Source organism: Salvelinus namaycush, chromosome 27, assembly GCF_016432855.1.
Source record: "Salvelinus namaycush isolate Seneca chromosome 27, SaNama_1.0, whole genome shotgun sequence".
Classification (NCBI taxonomy): Eukaryota; Metazoa; Chordata; class Actinopteri; order Salmoniformes; family Salmonidae; genus Salvelinus; species Salvelinus namaycush.
In genome coordinates this window covers 24,199,589-24,219,338 of record NC_052333.1, presented here as the reverse complement: position 1 = coordinate 24,219,338, position 19,750 = coordinate 24,199,589, and the positions used below count along the sequence as shown (strand labels likewise).

At 41.0% G+C, this 19,750-nt stretch overlaps 1 protein-coding gene across 3 annotated transcripts; it reads right to left on the bottom strand.

Annotated features, from left to right (window-relative positions):
* Positions 1 to 1,324: 1,324 nt before the first annotated feature.
* On the bottom strand, positions 1,325 to 19,549 carry LOC120022644 (ubiquitin-conjugating enzyme E2 E1). 3 transcript variants are annotated; one of them, XM_038966623.1, is made up of 6 exons: positions 19,447 to 19,549; positions 18,506 to 18,594; positions 17,873 to 17,923; positions 2,540 to 2,672; positions 2,021 to 2,168; positions 1,325 to 1,840 (listed from the first exon to the last, which is right to left on the bottom strand). In XM_038966623.1, the coding sequence occupies exons 2-6, from the start codon at positions 18,544 to 18,546 to the stop codon at positions 1,743 to 1,745; spliced, it is 471 nt and encodes a 156-aa protein (XP_038822551.1). In that variant the 5' UTR covers positions 18,547 to 18,594; positions 19,447 to 19,549; the 3' UTR covers positions 1,325 to 1,742. The 3 variants fall into 3 exon arrangements, with proteins under 3 accessions (XP_038822551.1, XP_038822549.1, XP_038822550.1); XM_038966621.1 differs by lacking the exon at positions 19,447 to 19,549 and having other exon boundaries at positions 18,506 to 19,417; XM_038966622.1 differs by lacking the exon at positions 19,447 to 19,549 and having other exon boundaries at positions 1,780 to 1,897; positions 18,506 to 19,422.
* Between the last annotated feature and the right edge of the window lie 201 nt (positions 19,550 to 19,750).

The following is a 19,750-nucleotide window of genomic DNA, read 5'->3' as shown; positions in this document are numbered from 1 at the left end:
TCCAATTGACTCAAATGATGTCAAATTAGCCTATCAGAAGCTTCTAAAGCCATGACATAATTTTCTGGAATTTTCCAAGCTGTTTAAAGGCACAGCCAACTTAGTGTATGTAAACTTCTGACCCACTGGAATTGTGATACAGTGAAATATTCTGTCTAAACAACTGTTGGAAAAATGACTTGTCATGCACAAAGTAGATGTTCTAACCAACTTCCCAAAACTATAGTTTGTTAACATGAAATTTGTGGAGTGGTTGAAAAACAAGTTTTAATGACTCCAACCTAAGTGTATGTAAACTTCTGACGTCAACTGTATACTTGCAAATCAAGAGATGTATCTTAATGTTTTTCGAAGTATGCTGGCTAAATTAGTGAACCTGCTTTGTGATATCATACACCCCTATGGTTTCCGTGTGCTCCATCCTATGGGAGGGTTATAGTAGCTGCTTTACAGCAAGGTCTAGGCCCATATAATGTGCCTTGGGAGTGAGGCATATTACTACCTAGTGTGTATGGCTTACCAGTTTACTACCTAGTGTATGGCCCAGTGGCAAAACAAAACAAAAAAGGTACTACATTGATCAGGTCTGTTGCTCGTGTCTGTGATGATCAAATGTCTGTTTCATCAGTTGCACCCTAAATGGTTGGTTGTGTATTTGTTAAATACAAAACCTGTGTACTTTATTCTTTGTACATGTTTGAGAATTCTTTTATTAACTTAATTTATTTGTCACTTTACTAAACTTAAATTCCTTGTGGGTAGGAATGGGATAAAATGTAGGACACAATTGTATGAAATGTCTTTGAATTGTTGTGAAGAGAATGTGGCTTCTGTAGTGCATCCAAATAATATATCCTTTCTCCTGAGGTGTACACTCGTTCACTACTACAAATCTAAAAGCATTGGATTGGTGGAGGCATGGGGCAGGAGTTTCCACTATATTTCTCATACCAGTCATTTCCTTTAAATTCAGGGAATTGAAGTGAACCCATGTACACTTTGGGAAGAAGGAGAGAACTGGAACATCTCCTGTGTCCTTCATGTCTTGTGTGTGAGAGACCTGGCCAAATAACATTTGTGCTGCTACTTATATTTTTGTTGTCCATTGTTCTGACATATATGCATGTATTTCAATTTAACAATAAAATGGAGGGACTGTATTATTATTTTTTTTTTTTAAATCAGCAAGACATGAAGCACAACTTTCCCACCTAGACATTGTGCTGTATAGGCTACAATAGAAATGATTCAGATATAGACATGCAAGAGAGCTTACACCAATGGTAACTAACATCTGAAAAATTCACACAAATGAGATTGGGAATTCTACCAGGAAACCATGCTGTGTGTGACAGGTTTATATAAGCAGACCAAACATGTAGAATTAATTTCCTTTCGAAGCACAATTAGCTAAAAATGTAATAATTTTAAAGAACTTCAAGTTAACACATTGAAAAGCATCAATGGTAATATACAGGTCAGAGAACTTAAATACCATAAACAAAATATCAGGAGATGAAGACTTAAATTCCAAGATAAATATCCTCCCCTATTCTCTACCCTTCCTTTCCCCCCCACTCCTGTCCCTGAGTCATCCCAGAAGGAGCTCTAACACCCCCTATCCTCTCCCTCTCATGTTGCCCAGGGTCGTAGTTGTTAGGGTATGCTATGTCAAACAAATGAACTTTTCTTATTGGACAAGTCCATGTAGTGCCTAATGAATACGACCCAATCCTGTGTATCTATGTGGCGTATCTCTTGGTCCACTGTTTGGCTATCCTGTCGTGCTCTGGTCTGTTGGTTGTGTATTGGGTGGCGATGCTTCCTACCAGAGGGTCAGCTGTGAGGGGTGGAGAACACGCAGACTTATAGGTAGGGCTTCAACGATAGCTTTGATCTGCCAGTACAAATGCACACACGGAATTCCACATATGACAATGTTTACACTTCAAAGCAGCCACTAATCAATGAATTTCAATGGAACCCGCATTATAGTAGTATATGGCGTCTTAGGTCTTACCAGGGTTGCAGTCAGTGAGCAGGGAGCAGATGGACAGCAGCACCTTGGAGATGGTGAGGGCGGGGCTCCAGTTGTCCTTCAGGATGTCCAGACAGATCACACCCTGACTGTTGATGTTACAGTGGTAGATCCTGGTACGGAACGTCACCTAGGAAACAAAGTAGATCTATATCAATACACCCAGATTGTTTATGTTCCAGTGGTAGATCCTGAAAGCAACACGGAGATAATCTACTCAACAATGCAAACCGATGTTCAGTCTAATCATGGAAGCCAAATTTCCATTTAAGCCTATTTGAGTCTGGTTTGGTTAAATTGACCATTAACTGTTTGAAATTTGCAGAGAACTAGAGACCCTGAATTTCAATAAAATCAAAGTGCCATAGCTCCCTCCAGTGGTCAATATGGCAATAACAAGTTCCCTTCTCGAGTGAGAAAGTGGTATCCTACATACCTGTGTAATCTTGAGGAATGTTCTAATCATTGTTTGAGTCAGCTTGTTTTGACTAGAGTGTTTACCTTGGGTGGTTTGAAGGGGTAGTCTGGTGTAAAGGCGATATCTAGGAAGAAGACCCCTCCCTCGTACACAGAGCCTGGTGGTCCCAGGATGGTGGATCTCCACTCATAGATGTTGTCTCCTTTTGGACCCGCACTGCAAACACAGGTACATTACATTGTTTCATGCAGTGGTGGTCGGTGTCTTTTTTCATGAGTATGGCCTTATTACAGCATATTGATGACTGTCATTCATATTCCATTCACCCAGTTCAATGTAACAGTGATAGGTCTAGGCTACTACATGACACTAATTTTCCCTGTACCCATCATGAGGTTGCTTCAACCTAGCTTATGAATGAACGTTTATAACGTAGGTGCACACAGGTTGAGAGAAAGATTTGAGGTGACAGACAGTGACACATTCAATACTGCCTTGCACACTCTTGCTTGCATCTAGCTGATGGGGTGTAATCATTAGTCCAACAGTTGCAAACAAGAGTTTCTATTGGACAAATTCAGGTATGTTAATCCCCGTTTTCTTCCGTTTAAGAAACATTAACAGAATCGGCGGAATGAATACACCCCTGATCACCCTTAAATCACAGTTCACTTTCATAGCAGCCACAATCTATTCCTTCTCGAATTATGTGCTCTCCTCACCTTCACTTGTGGACTTCAATGCACAACATCAGCTGTATGTGACGAGGAGAAAAACCTTTCCAAGCCAAACTATATCATAACCGCTACACACAGCCTACTTCGTTGTCACCATATTTTGTTTATTTATTTATTTAACGAGGAAAGTCAGTTAAGAACAAATTCTTATTTACTATGACGCCTACACCGGCCAAACCCGGACAACGCTGGGCCATTAGGGCGGCACACAATCCCACAGTCACATAGGGCGGCACACAATCACGGCCGGTTGTGATACACCCTGGATTAATTAAAGTAACGTCATAGTCAACAGCTAACCAACGCGTTAGTAAACCCACTACAATCATGCTGTAATGTTACAGTGTACAGTCAGTAAGCAGTTTAGCACTTTCACCAGCGGGCCCTGGTAGCAAAAAAAAAAGTAAAACCAAAAGCTTACCATGACTTGGAAGATTTCCAGTGTTGTGTTGGATAATCATAGCCAGCTAGATAACCTCTGTTTGAGCAGGGTGTTCGAGTAAGCCAAACTAGCTGGCTGCACTTGCTAAGTGAAACTAAAAGACAAAATCTTTCCCACTTGCTTCTCTTTCATTTTGGAAGAAATAACATTTGTTCAAAACAGCTCAATTATTGTCTCTCCCCTTGAGTCAACTACTCACCACATTTTATGCACTGCAGTGCTATCTAGCTGTAGCTTATGCTTTTAGTACTACATTTTTCTCTGATCCTTTGATTGGGTGGACAACATGTCAGTTCATGCTGCAAGAGCTCATAGGTTGGAGGACATCCTCCGGAAGTTGTCATAATTACTGTTTAAGTCTATGGAAGAGGGTGAGAACCATGATCTTCCTAGGTTTTGTATTGAAGTCAATGTACCCAGAGGAGGACGGATGTCAGCTTTCTTCCAGCAACACCATGGTGCTACCCTACAGAGTGCTGTTGAGGCTACTGTAGACCTTCATTGCATAATAGTGTTTTAATCAATTATTTGGTGTCGTGATTATATTTAGTACAGTTTTATCTAAAAAGGATAACTTAAAATGTTTTAACATTATTTTTATTAAAAATTCACTGAGGAGGATGGTTCTCCTCAGCTGTCTTCTTTATGTGTACTGACTGTCATCACATCATCTCTAACACATTAGCAGCTGCTAAACACAGTGTAATGTACACTAGGCTGTTATTACAGAAAAGATAGCATAATGACACCACTTCAACAGAGCGGCTGAAAGACTGAAGAAACACTACCCATTCCTGATAATGGCAATCGCAGAGATACAGTATATAACGTATAATACTATCTATTCTATTTATGTGGGCAATTGGCCCGTGAGTGAACATTCCTTTCAGTAATGTAAAGGGAATATTGCATGAATATAGAATGAATATTAGGAATATTATCTATCCGAGGAGGTCTTTCCATTTCCAGTACGTAGCATCCCAGGAGTAATGGAAACGCATCAAGGTTTTCTTCATTCATGAAACACTATGGATGTTATGTTTAATGTGGGGAAGACAACATGGCATTCATTTGATTGTTTACGGTGGGTTTACTTCCTCCCTTTGCTCGTTTCCCAGAGGTGTTCCCTCCCTGGCTGGATATAAACCACATCTCGAATGTCTGTTCTGTTCCCACAAAGCCTTCAGGAGACGTATAGAGCAAAACCACCCGGGGACATGAATCAGAATGAAGATGTGTTAAGAGGGGGAACCCATCTGCCAGAAACTGAGGTATTTATTACCTGGATAAGAAACACATTTCACTTTCATAAAAGTTTCTACAGTGTGCCCTACCTTTGTTGAACTGAAATTGGTACTTAATGCAGTTTAAACCAAGTAAATGTTATTCTCCAAATCCCGTACAAATATATCTGATGATTTATGCATGGATGGTGCCTTCATTGATCCTGTCCACGCTTATAAATATCTGGGCATCCCGGATTGACGAAAAGCTCTCTTTCAAAAAGCATGTTGATAAGTTAAGAAATTTAGGATGAAAATGGGCTTCTTTTATAAAAATAGGTCATGCCTTTCATTAAATAGGAGAAAACTAATAATTCCGTTGACATTCATTCTGGTTATAGACTATGGGGATATTGTCTATATGACTATGAATGCAGCTGCCACTGTTTTGAAGCCATTGGACGCAGTTTATCATAGCACATTACACTTTATTACGGGTGATAGGTTCAGTACACATCACTGCATTCTGTATCAGAAAGGCTGGCCCTGAAATTGTCGTAGATGCGTTGGACTCTTTGTTTATAAAGACCTCCTGCGTAAACTTCTGCCGTACCTTACTTCATTGTTAACTTATAGTATGACATCCCAGACCGGGTCTCTCTGTGGAGCCCTTCGATCTCAACGGAGTTGGGCACATCTACTTTTAGTTATTTTGCACCTTGTGTGGAAAGATCTCCAATGCACTTTAAAATTGGAGGAATTGGAGCCTTTAGGGCAGGGTTATTCAACCGGGGGTCCGCGGAGGTACTGCAGGGAGTCAAATCAAATGTTGTCACATGCGCCGAATACAACAAATGCTTACTTACTTAAAAGCCCTTAACTATTTCTTGAACTAAAGTAAATACTAAAATAAACGGTTACAAAATAACAAGGCTATATACAGGGGGTACCAGTACCGAGTCAATGTGCCAAAATACAGGTTAGTCAAGGTCATTTGTACATGTAGGTAGGGGTAAAGTGACTATGCATAGATAAACCGCGAGTAGCAGCAGTGTAAAAACAAAGAGGGGGGGGTCAATGTAAATAGTCAGGGTGTTGTTCAGCAGTGTTATGGCTTGGCAATAGAAGCTGTTAAGGAGCCTTTTGGACCTAGACTCTGGTACCGCTTGACGTGCGGTAGCAAAGGCTGGAGTCTGACAATTTTTTGTGCCTTCCTCTGACACACCTAGTATATAGGTCCTGGAAAGCAGGAAGCTTGACCCAGTGATGTACTGGGCACCAAGGAACTTGAAACTCTTGACCAGCTCCACTACAACCCCGTCGATGTGAATGGGGGCATGTTCGGCCCTCCTTTTCCTGTAGTCCACGATCAGCTTCTTTGTCTTGCTCACATTGAGGGAGAGGTTGTTGTCCTGGCAGTGACCTCCTCCCTATAGGCTGTCTCATTGTTGTCGGTGATCAGGACTACCACGGTTGTGTCGTCAGCAAACTTAATGGTGATGTTGGAGTCGTGCTTGGTCACGCAGTCGTGGGTGAACAGGGAGTACAGGAGGGGACTAGGCACTCACCCCTGAGGGGCCCCTGTGTTGAGGATCAGCGTGGCAGATGTGTTGTTACCTACCCTTAGCACCTGGGTGCGGCCCGTTAGGAAGTCCAGGATCCAATTGCAGAGGGAGGTGTTTAGTCCCAGGGTCCTTAGCTTAGTGATGAGCTTTGAGGGTACTATGGTGTTGAACGTTGAGCTGTAGTCAATGAACAGCATTCTCACATAGGTGTTCCTTTTGTTCACCGTGCATGTATAAAATTTTATTGGTCACATACACATTTAGCAGATGTTATTGCGGGTGTAGCGAAATGCTTGCATACATATACAGTTGTTGCCAAAAGTTGAGCATGACACAAATATTAATTTTCACAAAGTCTGCTGCCTCAGTTTGTATGACGGCAATTTGCATATACTCCAGAATGTTAGGAAGAGTGATCAGATGAATTGCAATTAATTGCAAAGTCCCTCTTTGCCATGCAAATGAACTGAATCCCCAAAAAACATTTCCACTGCATTTCAGCCCTGCCACAAAAGGACCAGCTGACATGTCAGTGATTCTCTCGTTAACACAGGTGTGAGTGTTGACGAGGACAAGGCTGGAGATCACTCTGTCATGCTGATTTAGTTCGAATAACAGACTGGAAGCTTCAAAAGGAGGGTGGTGCTTGCAATCATTGTTCTTCTTCTGTCAACCATGGTTACCTGCAAGGAAGCATGTGCCGTCATCATTGCTTTGCACAAAAAGGGCTTCACATGCAAGGATATTGCTGCCAGTAAGATTGCACCTAAATCAACCATTTATCGGATCATCAAGAACTTCAAGTAGAGCAGTTCAATTGCTGTGAAGAAGGCTTCAGGGCGCCCAAGAAAGTCCAGCAAGTGCCAGGACCGTCTCCTAAAGTTGATTCAGCTGCGGGATCGGGGCACCACCAGTACAGAGCTTGCTCAGGAATGGCAGCAGCCAGGTGTGAGTGCATCTGCACATACAGTGAGGCGCAGACTTTAAGGATGGCCTGGTGTCAAGAAGGGCAGCAAAGAAGCCACTTCTCTCTAGGAAAAACATCAGGGACAGACTGATATTCTGCAAAAGGTACAGGGATTGGACTGCTGAGGACTGGGGTAAAGTCATTTTCTCTGATGAATCCCCTTTCCGATTGTTTGGGGCATGCGGAAAAAAGCTTGTCTGGAGATGACAAGGTGAGCTCTTCCATCAGTCCTGTATCATGCCAACAGTAAAGCATCCTGAGACCATTCATGTGTGGGGTTGCTTCTCAGCCAAGGGAGTTGGCTCACTCACAATTTTGCCTAAGAACACAGCCATGAATAAAGAATGGTACCAACACATCCTCCGAGAGAAACTTCTCCCAACCATCCAGGAACAGTTTGGTGACGAACTGCCTTTTCCAGCATGATGGAGCACCTTGCCATAAGGCAAAAGTGATAACTAAGTGGCTCGGGGAACAAAACATCAATATTTTGGGTCCATGGCCAGGAAACTCCCCAGACCTTAATACCATTGAGAACTTGTGGTCAATCCTCAAGAGGCGGGTGGACAAACAAAAACCCACAAATTCTGACAAACTCCAAGCATTGATTATGCAAGAATGGGCTGCCATCAGTCAGGATGTGGCCCAGAAGTTAATTGACAGCATGCAAGGGCGGATTGCAGAGGTCTTGAAAAAGAAGGGTCAACACTGCAAATATTGACTCTTTGCATCAACTTCAGGTAATTGTCAATAAAAACCTTTGACACTTATGAAATGCTTGTAATTATACTTCAGTATTCCATAGTAACATCTGACAAATATCTAAAGACACTGAAGCAGCAGACTGACAAATATTAATTTTCACATTCTCAAAACTTTTGGCCACGACTGTATGTATGTATGTATGTATGTATGTATACACACACTTACTTGAAGTCGGAAGTTTACATAGACAAATACATTTAAACTCAGTTTCACAATTCCTGACATTTAATCAGAGTAAAAATTCCCTGTCTTAGGTCAGTTAGGATCCCCACTTCATTTTAAGAATGTGAAATGTCAAAAATAATAGTAGAGAGAATGATTTATTTCAGCTTTTATTTCTTTCATCACATTCCCAGTGGGTCAGAAGTTTACATACACTCAATTAGTATTTGGTAGCATTGCCTTTAAATAGTTTAACTTGGGTCAAACGTTGTGGGTAGCCTTCCACAAGCTTCCCACAATAAGTTGGGTGAATTTTGGCCCATTCCTCCTGACAGAGCTGGTGTAACAGTCAGTTTGTAGGTCTCCTTGCTCACACTCCACAAATGTTCTATAGGATTGAGGTCAGGGCTTTGTGATGGCCACTCCAATACCTTGACTTTGTTGTCCTTAAGCCATTTTGCCACAACTTTGGATGTATGCTTGGGGTCATTGTCCATTTGGAAGACCCATTTGAGACCAAGCTTGAACTTCCTGACTGATGTCTTGAGATGTTGCTTCAATATATCCACATCATTTTCCGTCCCCATGATGCCATCTATTTTGTGAAGTGCACCAGTCCCTGCTGCAGCAAAGCACCCCCACAACATAATGCTGCCACCCCATGCTTCACGGTTGGGATGGTGTTCTTCGGCTTGCAAGCCTCCCCCTTTTTCCTCCAAACATAACGATGGTCATTATGGCCAAACATTTCTATTTTTGTTTCATCAGACCAGAGGACATTTATCCAAAAAGTACGATCTCTGTCCCCATGTGCAGTTGCAAACCGTAGTCTGGCTTTTTTTAATGGGGGTTTTGGAGCAGTGGCTTCTTCCTTGCTGCGCAGCATTTCAGGTTATGTTGATATTGGACTCATTTTACTGTGGATATAGAAACTTTTGTACCCGTTTCCTCCAGCATCTTTGCAAGGTCCGTTGCTGTTGTTCTGGGATTGATTTGCACCAAAGTACGTTCATCTCTAGGAGACAGAACGCGTCTCCTTCCTGAGCGGTATGACAGCTGCGTGGTCCCATGGTGTTTATACTTGCTTACTATTGTTTGTACAGATGAACGTGGTACCTTCAGGCGTTTGGAAATTGCTCCCAAGGATGAACCAGACTTGTGGAGGTCTGCAATTTTTTTTATGAGGTCTTGGCTGATTTCTTTTGATTTTCCCATGATGTCAAGAAAAGAGGCATTGGGTTTGAAGGTATGCCTTGAAATACATCCACAGGTACACCTCCAATTGACTCAAATGATGTCAAATTAGCCTATCAGAAGCTTCTAAAGCCATGACAGCATTTTCTGGAATTTTCCAAGCTGTTTAAAAGGCACAGCCAGCTTAGTGTATGTAAACTTCTGACCCACTGGAATTGTGATACAGTGAATTATAAGTGAAATAATCTGTCTGTAAACAATTGTTGGAAAATGACTTGTCATGCACAAAGTAGATGTCCTAACCAACTTGCCAAAACTATAGTTTGTTAACAAGAAATTTGTGGAGTGGTTGAAAAACAAGTTTTAATGACTCCAAACTAAGTGTATGTAAACTTCCGACTTCAACTATACACACACAAAAAATTGAGTTCTTTATTTCAATGTTTTTATGAATATAGCTAGCAACAGAATAAACACATTTTGAATGACATACCTACAGTGGAAAAGAGGAGTGTTATTTTTAATTATGTCAACTTTATTTCTCAACTCCTAATATTGTCTGACAGAGGCTTTGAAAAAGCATCCGCTTACCAGTCGGCTGGTAATCTTTCTTTTTTGGCTCTATTTAATCCGTATCGTGGAAGTTCAGCATTACTGTGGGGCAATGTTCTGGCGTCAGTGAAGACTACATTCATGCATATGTCGGCTCAATCGGAAAATTACCTTCACATTTCTATCGTGCAATCTATAACGCTTCAGCAAAACAGATTGAATAGAGCCCTTAATTTTTGCCAACACATCGCTAACCTTTGTTTAAACAGCTGCTATTAACAAAAATGTGTTTGGAGTTATCTTTATCTAATAGGCTGAGTTTACACTTCCTCAACAACAAAGCTATCTACCAAATATATTATTTTTAGAATGTTGATACTTCTCCTTGCCATTCAGCTGATAAGACATTATATTTTTTTGCTAACATGGCGGTTCCTGGGTAGCCGGTTTGCCTGGGCGCGGGTCCCTGTGCAAGAAAACGTTGAAGACCCCTGCTCTATGGCATTTCAGACTGCTATTAGGGGACCTTTTTACTCTATCATGTGTCTGTTTATGATTGTGTTTTGCTTTTCATGTATTGGTTTTGTATGATAATGTGTATATGGATGTGCAGTTTATGTGTATATTGATGTGTATTGTTGTGCTAAACAGGGCTCATCTGGAAAAATAAACCTTGGTCTCAGTATTGACTCCCTGTCAAAATAAACCAATCACTGAAAATAAAAGAGGCAACAGTTTCCCAACAAACCATGAACACAGCAAGGAAAACAGCCTCCATTATTCCAATAATGGGTCCAACTCCAATGATCATGACTATCGAACAAACACAGCTCCTTTCAGATATAACAGCTCAGAGATACAGTAGGTAGCAGCACTACTTTGGGTTTATAAGAGCTAGCTAACAACGCAGCGTGGGCTAGACACTTCCACCCCAGGGAAAGGCCTTTTTATAGATATGAAAAGCTTTAGAGACTTTGGCAGCAGTCACACACACACCATCACAGTCACACAACAGCTACAACACTAACACTGTAATGTGTAAAAGAGTTGAAGTCCCCGCCCACTCGCAGAAATCGAATTAGCATATATTTTTTAATCCCCATACAAATCTGTCACTTTAAGCTAGAGATATGTTTTTGAATTGGATGTGTTTCAATCCACCGATGTCGCACTTCTGCGGTGAAAAGTGACAGAGCTTGAGCGGTGTTTGTCAGACCATGAGATGTCTCGAAAATCGGTCTTCTCACAAAATCGTCTGCAGCGTCCGAAAAGTTTGGCCTACAAAAAAATTATGTATGGAAGTATATATGGAGACTGTTCAGTGCCAAAAATAAAGGGTTAAATACTTGTAATTTTTTTTTTTTAAATAGATAAATAGTGATTCCTGATCTTTCTTTCTTGGGCTCCAGAGTGGTGCAGAGTTCTAAGGCACTGCATCTCAGTGCAAGAGGCGTCACTACAGTACCTGGTTTGAATCCAGGCTGTATCACATCCGGCTGTGATTGGGAGTCCCATAGGGCGGCGCACAATTGGCACAGCGTCGTCTGGGTTTGGCCGGCATTGTAAATAAGAATTGACTTGCCTAGTTTAATATAAAAAAAGTCCCATCTCTCTCATATATAAAGACAGTCACTTCAGAACAAACTTAATTTCGATTGTTTTGGCACTATCCACATAGTGAATATGTTATTCAAAGTGTTTGTATAGGCTAATAGCAGTAAGGGGTCTTAACATTCTAAATCAAATAGTTAAAATGGCCCTTGATATGACCTTCTTAAAACAATTCCATAAAACTTAGTAGAGCCCCCTCCCCCCGGCTTAGAATGTTATGGGTTAAGAGAAGGAGAAAAAAATCCTTGGCTCTCAATCTAAAAAATTTACTCAGAGTAGACTAGAGGGAGTAAACAAAGAATCACCTGCACCTCAGATGGATTACAATAACTACTGGCACACTTCCTGAAGTGAAAATATCTTTAGAGGCACACAGACACACAAAACACTCATTAGCCAGCAGTTAATGCTGGGGCTACACATTGAGCGGTGCAAGCTAAAGTGAGGGGGGAGAGAAATAGGCATGAACAACAATTGGAATCCACTATTTTCCGATCTCAGAAGGTAAGCAGGGTCAGACTTGGTTAGTACTTGGAAGACTGCCTGGGACAATCAGGTTTTGCAAGCTTAGGGCGGCAGGTAGCCTAGCAGTTGGGCCACTAACCGAAAAGTCACTGGCTCGAATACCCGAGCCAACAAGGTGAGAAGCTGTATAGGCCTTGAGCAAGGCACTTAACCCTAATTTGCTCCAGGGGTGCCATACTACTGTGGCAGACCCTGTAAAACAACATTTCATGCACTTTTTATATACACAGTGCATTCGGAAAGTATTCAGACCCATTGACTCCACATTTTGTTACATTACAGCCCTATTCGAAAATGTCTTAAATCATTTTGTTCTTGGGGACCTTCAATTCTGCTGAATTGTTTTGGTAGCCAACCGCAGATTTGTGCCGTGACAGAATCCTGTCTCAGAGCTCTACGAACAATTCCTTTGACCTCATGGCTTGGACCTTATATAGACAGGTGTGTGCCTTTCCAAATCATGTCCAATCAATTGAATTTAAACAGAGGTGGACTACAATCAAGTTGTAGAAACATCTCAATGATGATCAATGGAAACAGGATGCACCTGAGCTCAAATTCAAGTCTCATAGCAAAGGGTCTGAATACTTATGTAAATCATTATATTATTTTTTATACATTTGTAAACATGTCTAAAAACCTGTTTTCCCTTTGTCATTATGGGGTATTGTGTGTAGATTGCTGAGGAATTGTTTTATTTAATACATTTTTGGAATATGGCTGTGACGTAAATAAATGTGGAAAAATGGAAGGGGTCTGAATACTTTGAATGCACTGTACACACACACAGTACAAGCCTTCAACATTCAATTACTGTCATGAGCCTTAACGCTGAGAATGTCAGGAATCCAACAAGACGCTACCGCAAGGCCAGACACCCAGGGGCTACATCCTGAAGGGAGGGAGGGAGTACGAGTGTGTTTGTCAAAGTAAGGAAAATGAGTGCTAGGGAAAAAAAAGTGCAAGGGAGCAATAGCCAAAGAGCAATCTAAGGAAAACAAATGGAAGTGAGCGAGAGAGAGATGGGGAAGTGAGAGAGTGTGTGATGTTTGCACTATGATGACAAGACCGTTTAAAAATAAAACGAGGCTGGGGTGTGTGTGGCATTCCAAGTCAAGTATAATTAGATTTTGATGACTGGCATCTGAGGAACTGACTATGTAGTGTCCATAAGAAAACATGACATGCTTGCTATGGCAAAAAAACATCCAGTTCAGGGAAACTGACAGGTTCATTAAAACCCCTAATTACCGCATGCAAAGAGTGTACATTGCATTTAAAGATAGTGTGAAAAGGGCATTTGTGGCCTTGGACCCATCTGCATTGTAGGTTTACTGGGTCGACTGATCTTTTTACATTATCATTTGCTTCATGGCTCCAGCAACTATGGTGATGCATAACCAGGCCAGCGCAGTACGGCTTGGCCAGTCTCAATTGTGCGAAAAAGAGAAATGTGTCCATCCATCAGAAACACCCCACAGACAGATTCGTCAATGAGTAATCCAGCACACATCTGCAAGGCATCGGTCTAGCCTCCTAATTATTCATACCCAAATGAACAGACTGTTCAATGAAGCATACTAAATAGAGATGTACGAAAATGAATTCCCCTTTTCAGCTACTTAGCAAAGGGAGCATAGAGAACACAACTAGTGTGTGTTTACATACACAGTGAGAGGATTATATAGAAGTGCAACACTGCAGGCTCCCTCAGTGGCAGGGGACAAAGACTCATCATTGACAGTTCTGACAACTGGGTTTGAATCCAGGTCTCCTACACCAAGCCATAAGACTGTACTAGCCTGCTGAGCTAAAGCCTAGGCATTAGTTCGGGGAGCTAATGCAAGTCTTCAGGTCTCAGGCAAGACGACTTGTCACACAAGCTTGGTTCACTGAATTACTTCCGTTCTTTGACACAACCACAAGGTCTGGTCAGTCCACCAGTCCGGTCTCTGGTTAGAACATAGCTCATAGAGTCAGCCCCCCCCAAAGCACATACCTCCCGCCTTCCCAAGCACCTGGGCCACACGTGGTGATGTGGTTCTAAACCCCCATAATCCCTCTGGATTAACCAGGACTCCTTCCTCTTCCCCAATACCACAGCAGCACCATAGCAGGCACACTAGACTAGAGCAGCCCACAAAAAAACACCTATGGATTGAATGACTAAATAGTATTCCTTTGTTCATGGTCCTTTTCAGCTGCAGAGTGTAAAGCTTGTCTGTTTTGGAACTGGTGTGTGTGTCTGTCAGTTGTGGTCTGGAGAGCTGCTCCAACATGCAATCAGCTCGCTTCTCAAGGTCTAGACAGGATCATCATGAGCCACAGTTCCATAAAGTGAGTGTAGACTGACTGCATCACAGCAGCAGAGAGTAAATTCTGACCTCATTGAACAAGATATACACTACCTTCAGAAAGTACTCACACCCCTTGACTTTTTCCACTTTGTTGTTACTGCCGGAATTTAAAATGTATTCAATTGAGATTAGTGACAACCTACACATAATACCAAAATAGAAGTGTTCATAGAATGTGTTTTTTATTAATAATTTTTTTTTAAGCTGAAATGTCTTGAGTCAATAATTATTCAACTCCTAGGTTATGGCAAGCATAAATAAGTTCAGGAGTAAAAATGTGCTTAACAAATCATATAATAATAATAAGCATGGACTCATTACGTGTTCAGTAATAATAGTGGTTAACATGATTTGAATAACTACCCCATCGCTGTACCCCACACAAACAATTATCTGTAGAGTCCCTCAATTGAGTAGTGAATTTCAAGCACAGATTTAACCACAAAGACCAGGGAGGTTTTTAAATGCCTCGCAAAGGGCAGCTATTGGTAGGTGTAAAAATAAAAAAAGCAGACATTGAATATCTCTTTGAGCATGGTGAAGTTATTAAATTACACTTTGGATGGTGTATCAATGCACCCAGTCACAACAAATATACAGGTGTCCTTCTTAACTCAGTTGCTGAGGAGGAAGGAAACTGGCCAGGGATTTCACCATGAGGCCAATGGTGATTTTAAAACAGTTAAAGAGTTTAATGGCTGTGATATGAGAAAACTGTGACTGGATCAAAAACATTTTACTTACTCCACAATACTAACCTAAATGACAGAGGTGAAAAGAAGGAAGCCTGTATAGAGTAAAAATACTCCAAAACATGCATCATGTTTGCATTAAGGCACTAAAGTAATACTGCAAAAAGTGTAGAAAACATACTTTTTGTCCTGAATACAAAGCATTATGTTTGGGGCAAATCCAACACATCACTGAGTACCACTTTTCAAGCATGGTGGTGGCTGCATGATGTTACGGGTATGCTTGTCATTGGCAAGGACTAGAGTTTTTTTTAGGATAAAAAGAAGCGGAATACAGCAATAAGCACAGGCAACATCCTAGAGGAAGAAATTGGTTCAGTCTGCTTTCCAACAGACAATGGGAGACACATTCACCTTTCAGCAGGACAATAACCTAAAACACAAAAACACAAGGCCAAATATACACTGGAATTGCTTACCAAGACGGCAGTGAATGTTCCCGAGTGGCCTAGTTACAGTTTTGACTTAAAATAGTCTTGAAAATCTATGCGAAGACTTGATCAACAACCAATTTGACAGAGCTTGAAGAATGTGCAATATTGTACAATCCAGGTATGCAAAGCTCTTAGAGACTTAGCTAAAAAGACCCAGCTGTAATCGCAGCCAAAGGTATCGACTCAGAGGTATAAATACTTACAGTACCAGTCAAAAGTTGACACACTTACTCATTCCAGGGGTTCTAAATTTTTACTATTTTCTACATTGTAGAATAATAGTGAAGACATCAAAACTATGAAATAACACATATGGAATCATGTAGTAACCAAAAAAAGTGTTAAACAAATCGAAAATATATTATATTTTGAGATTCTTCAAAGAAGCCATCCTTTGTCTTGATGACAGCTTTGCACACTCTTGGCATTATCTCAACCAGATTCATGAGGTAGTCACCTAGAATGCAATTCAATTAACAGGTGTGCCTTGTTAAAAGTTAATTTGTGGAATTTCTTTCCTTCTTAATGTGTTTGAGCCAATCAGTTGTGTTGTGACAAGGTAGTATACAGAAGATAGCCCTATTTGGTAAAAGACCAAGTCCATATTATGGCAAGAACAGCTCAAATAAGCAAAGCGAAACAGCAGGCAATCATTACTTTAAGAACATGAAGGTTAGTCAATCAGGAAAATGTCAAGAACTTTGAACGTTTCTTCAAGTGCAGTTGCAAAAACCATCAAGCGCTATGATGAAACTGGCTCTCATGAGGACCACCACAGGTAAGGAAGACCTAGAGTTACATTTGCTGTAGAGGATAAGTTCATTAGTGTTAACTGCACCTCAGATTGCAGGCCAAATAAATTATTCACAGAGTTCAAGTAACAGACACAGCTCAACATCAACTGTTCAGAGGAGACTGCGTGATTCAGGCCTTCATGGTTGAATTGCTGCAAAGAAACCACTACTAAAGGACACCAATAAGAAGAAGAGACTTGCTTGGGCCAAGAAACACAAGCAATGGACATTAGACCAGTGGAAATCTGTCCTTTGGCTTGATGAGTCATAATTTGAGACTTTTGGTTCCAACTACCCTGTCTTTGTGAGACGCAAAGTAGGTGAACGGACGATCTCCACGTGTGTGATTCCCACAGTGAAGCATGGAGGAGGAGGTGTGGTGGTGCTTTGCTGGTGACACTGTCAGTGATTTATTTAGAATTCAAGGCACACTTAACCAGCATGGTTACCACAGCATTCTGCAGTGATACGGCATCCCATCTGGTTTGCGCTTAGTGGGACTATCATTTGTTTTTCAACAGGACAATGACCCAAAACACACCTCCAGGCTGTGTAAGGGCTATTTGACCAAGAAGAAGAATGATGGAGTCACCCGACGTCAACCCAATTGAGATAGTTTGGGATAAGTTGTACCGCAGAGTGAAGGAAGAGCAGCCAACAAGTGCTCAGCATGTGGGAACTCCTTCAAGACTGTTGGAAAACCATTCCTCATGAAGCTAGTTAAGAGAATGCCAAGAGTGTGCAAAGCTATCAAGGCAAAGGGTGGGTACTTTGAAGAACCTCATCTATTTTGATTTGTTTAACACTTTTTTGGTTACTACATGATTCCATTTATGTTATTTCATAGTTGTGATGTCTTCACTATTATTCTACGATGTAGAAAATAGTAAAAACAAAGAAAAACCCTTGAATAGGTGTCAACTTTTGACTGGTACTGTATGTAAATAAGATATTTTCAATAAATTTGCAAAAAAATCTAAAAACATGTTTTTACTGTCATTATGGGGTATTGTGTGTAGATGGGTGAAAAATGTATATTTAATACATTTTGAATTCACGCTGTAACAAAATGTGGAATAAGTCAAGGGGTATGAATACTTTAAGGTACTGTACATACAGATATGAACTCTCTCTGTGGCCTTCAAGGTTCATTAGCACATGACAAGGAACTGCTTTAATATCTCCTGTCTCCTTAGATTGAGTGTGTTTGTTGTATTGCTACAGGCCGAACTAAGCACATCTCTTCTTTACCACTTAACTGGCCTTCCAGGACGCATGTCAGAACTGTGTGTATCATGTCGCACACACACACACACACACACACACACAAGCCTACCTGCAGTTCGGTGGCGGATCCAAAGTAATGTCAGCCAACTCCTTCTGAATTCTGAAATAAAGCACAAAAATGTAAATGATATCATTACTCACATGGTCTTGATTCTTACAGCAGATAACTAATATGAAACAAGCATAGCCACATGAAGTGTTTTGGGTGGGGGCTATGAGAACAAGATACATTGTCATGGCAGACAACCAAAATGTCCAGTAGGCTAATTTTACCAAAGGATTGAGACAGATAGTAAAACAGGTTGAGGACAAACATACATAAACTACATTGTGCATTTTTTAAAGCTTTCCTCTTACCACAATTTAACAAAACACTTCAAGTGAATATGCAAATAAGTTAGCCTATGATTCAATGGATGACCATTTAAAAAACGTTTGACAACCGTGCACTGAAGATGGTTGAGAACATTTTAAAACGGTCGAAAAATATTTATATACGCAACCGAATTCAGAAAATTGTCCACTGCAAATCAAACACATAGTGATTTGATAGTGACACGCGCCAGTCAATGATAGGACGACACATTATATCAAGAGTGGCTGCGCGTGAGCTACTATATTACAAAATATCAACTCAATGAAACAGGATTTATTTGACAGCAACAATCAGCCTAGTCCTTACCTTTTCGCGCTCGTGGAGAGGAGTTTGGAGGTCTTGCTCATGATGGCTTTGCTTTCTGCTCGTTTCTTAGGCGCGTTTATTTTTAACTGCTGATAAATTGAGGAAGAAGAACTAATGCTGGCACGCGAATCCTCATCCGACATAACGACATGTACAGACAAAAATAAAAAGCAACATTCAGGCTACAGAAAAACAAACACACCTAAGATCTATACCCCCCAGTTCAGCAGCACTGCCAATATTCGATTTATGCTATCAATAACCAGCGGCAACAATCTTTAGCGTAACTGTTGTTAGGCTCCAAGCAACGATGGGTTCATAGGTTTACATACTCAATTCAATATGAACTTATCCTGCTTATAGTAAAATAATTATCCCCAGTCTTTCATAAGGCTCTAAGAGATTAACCTACTGACCTTATGCTAATGTTTGCACTGAAGCGTTATTTTAGCTGGGTTGTGCTACAACAAAAGGAGCACACGGCTCTTATTCATTACAGCCAAATACGAACGATGAGGGTTGCCGATTGCCTTATTCCCTCAATTGATTAAATAGCCCAGTGTAGCCTAAAATGGATTGGGCAATGTCGCATTCGTTTGGGGAACTTTTCTCATTCCCACTGAGTGAGTATTCATTGACTTGATGAAACTTTCACTTTGAAATCAGATGCCCATAAGAGATTTTGCCGGATATTTATGCCAAACTAGTTGAATCTGTAGACCGAACCAATGTGTTTTACAATTCGACGTAATATTGGCATCTTTATCCCTCGACAGTCTCAGTCCAGTCTTTAGGACAGACCATTTCCTTCAATTTCCCCCGACGGATAGATCCCATCCATCGACGAGATCCAAATGTCGATCCCTCAGACGCGCCAAACAATACAATACGGATACATATTTCACGATATTTTAAAAGCATTCATTGTTAGATAGGCCCACCTTTTCTTTGTGTCTGTGAATGCCTGGACGCGTGCCTCTTGCAGAGCGGAAGTGTGGGTACAGCAGCAGACGTAGCTACAGTTATCCAGGGCAATGGATTCCCTCTCCGTTGGGTACACCCGATGACAACGTCAAATTGAGAGCTAGCTGAGCACTGCTCTAAAATTCGGGAAAAGAGAAAGTCAACAGACAGGTGTGCGCAGATTCTAACAGACTATTGTGGACATAAGCCTATACACTGAACAAAAATATAAACGCAACATGCAACAATGAAAAATATTTTGAGTTACAGTTCATATAAGGA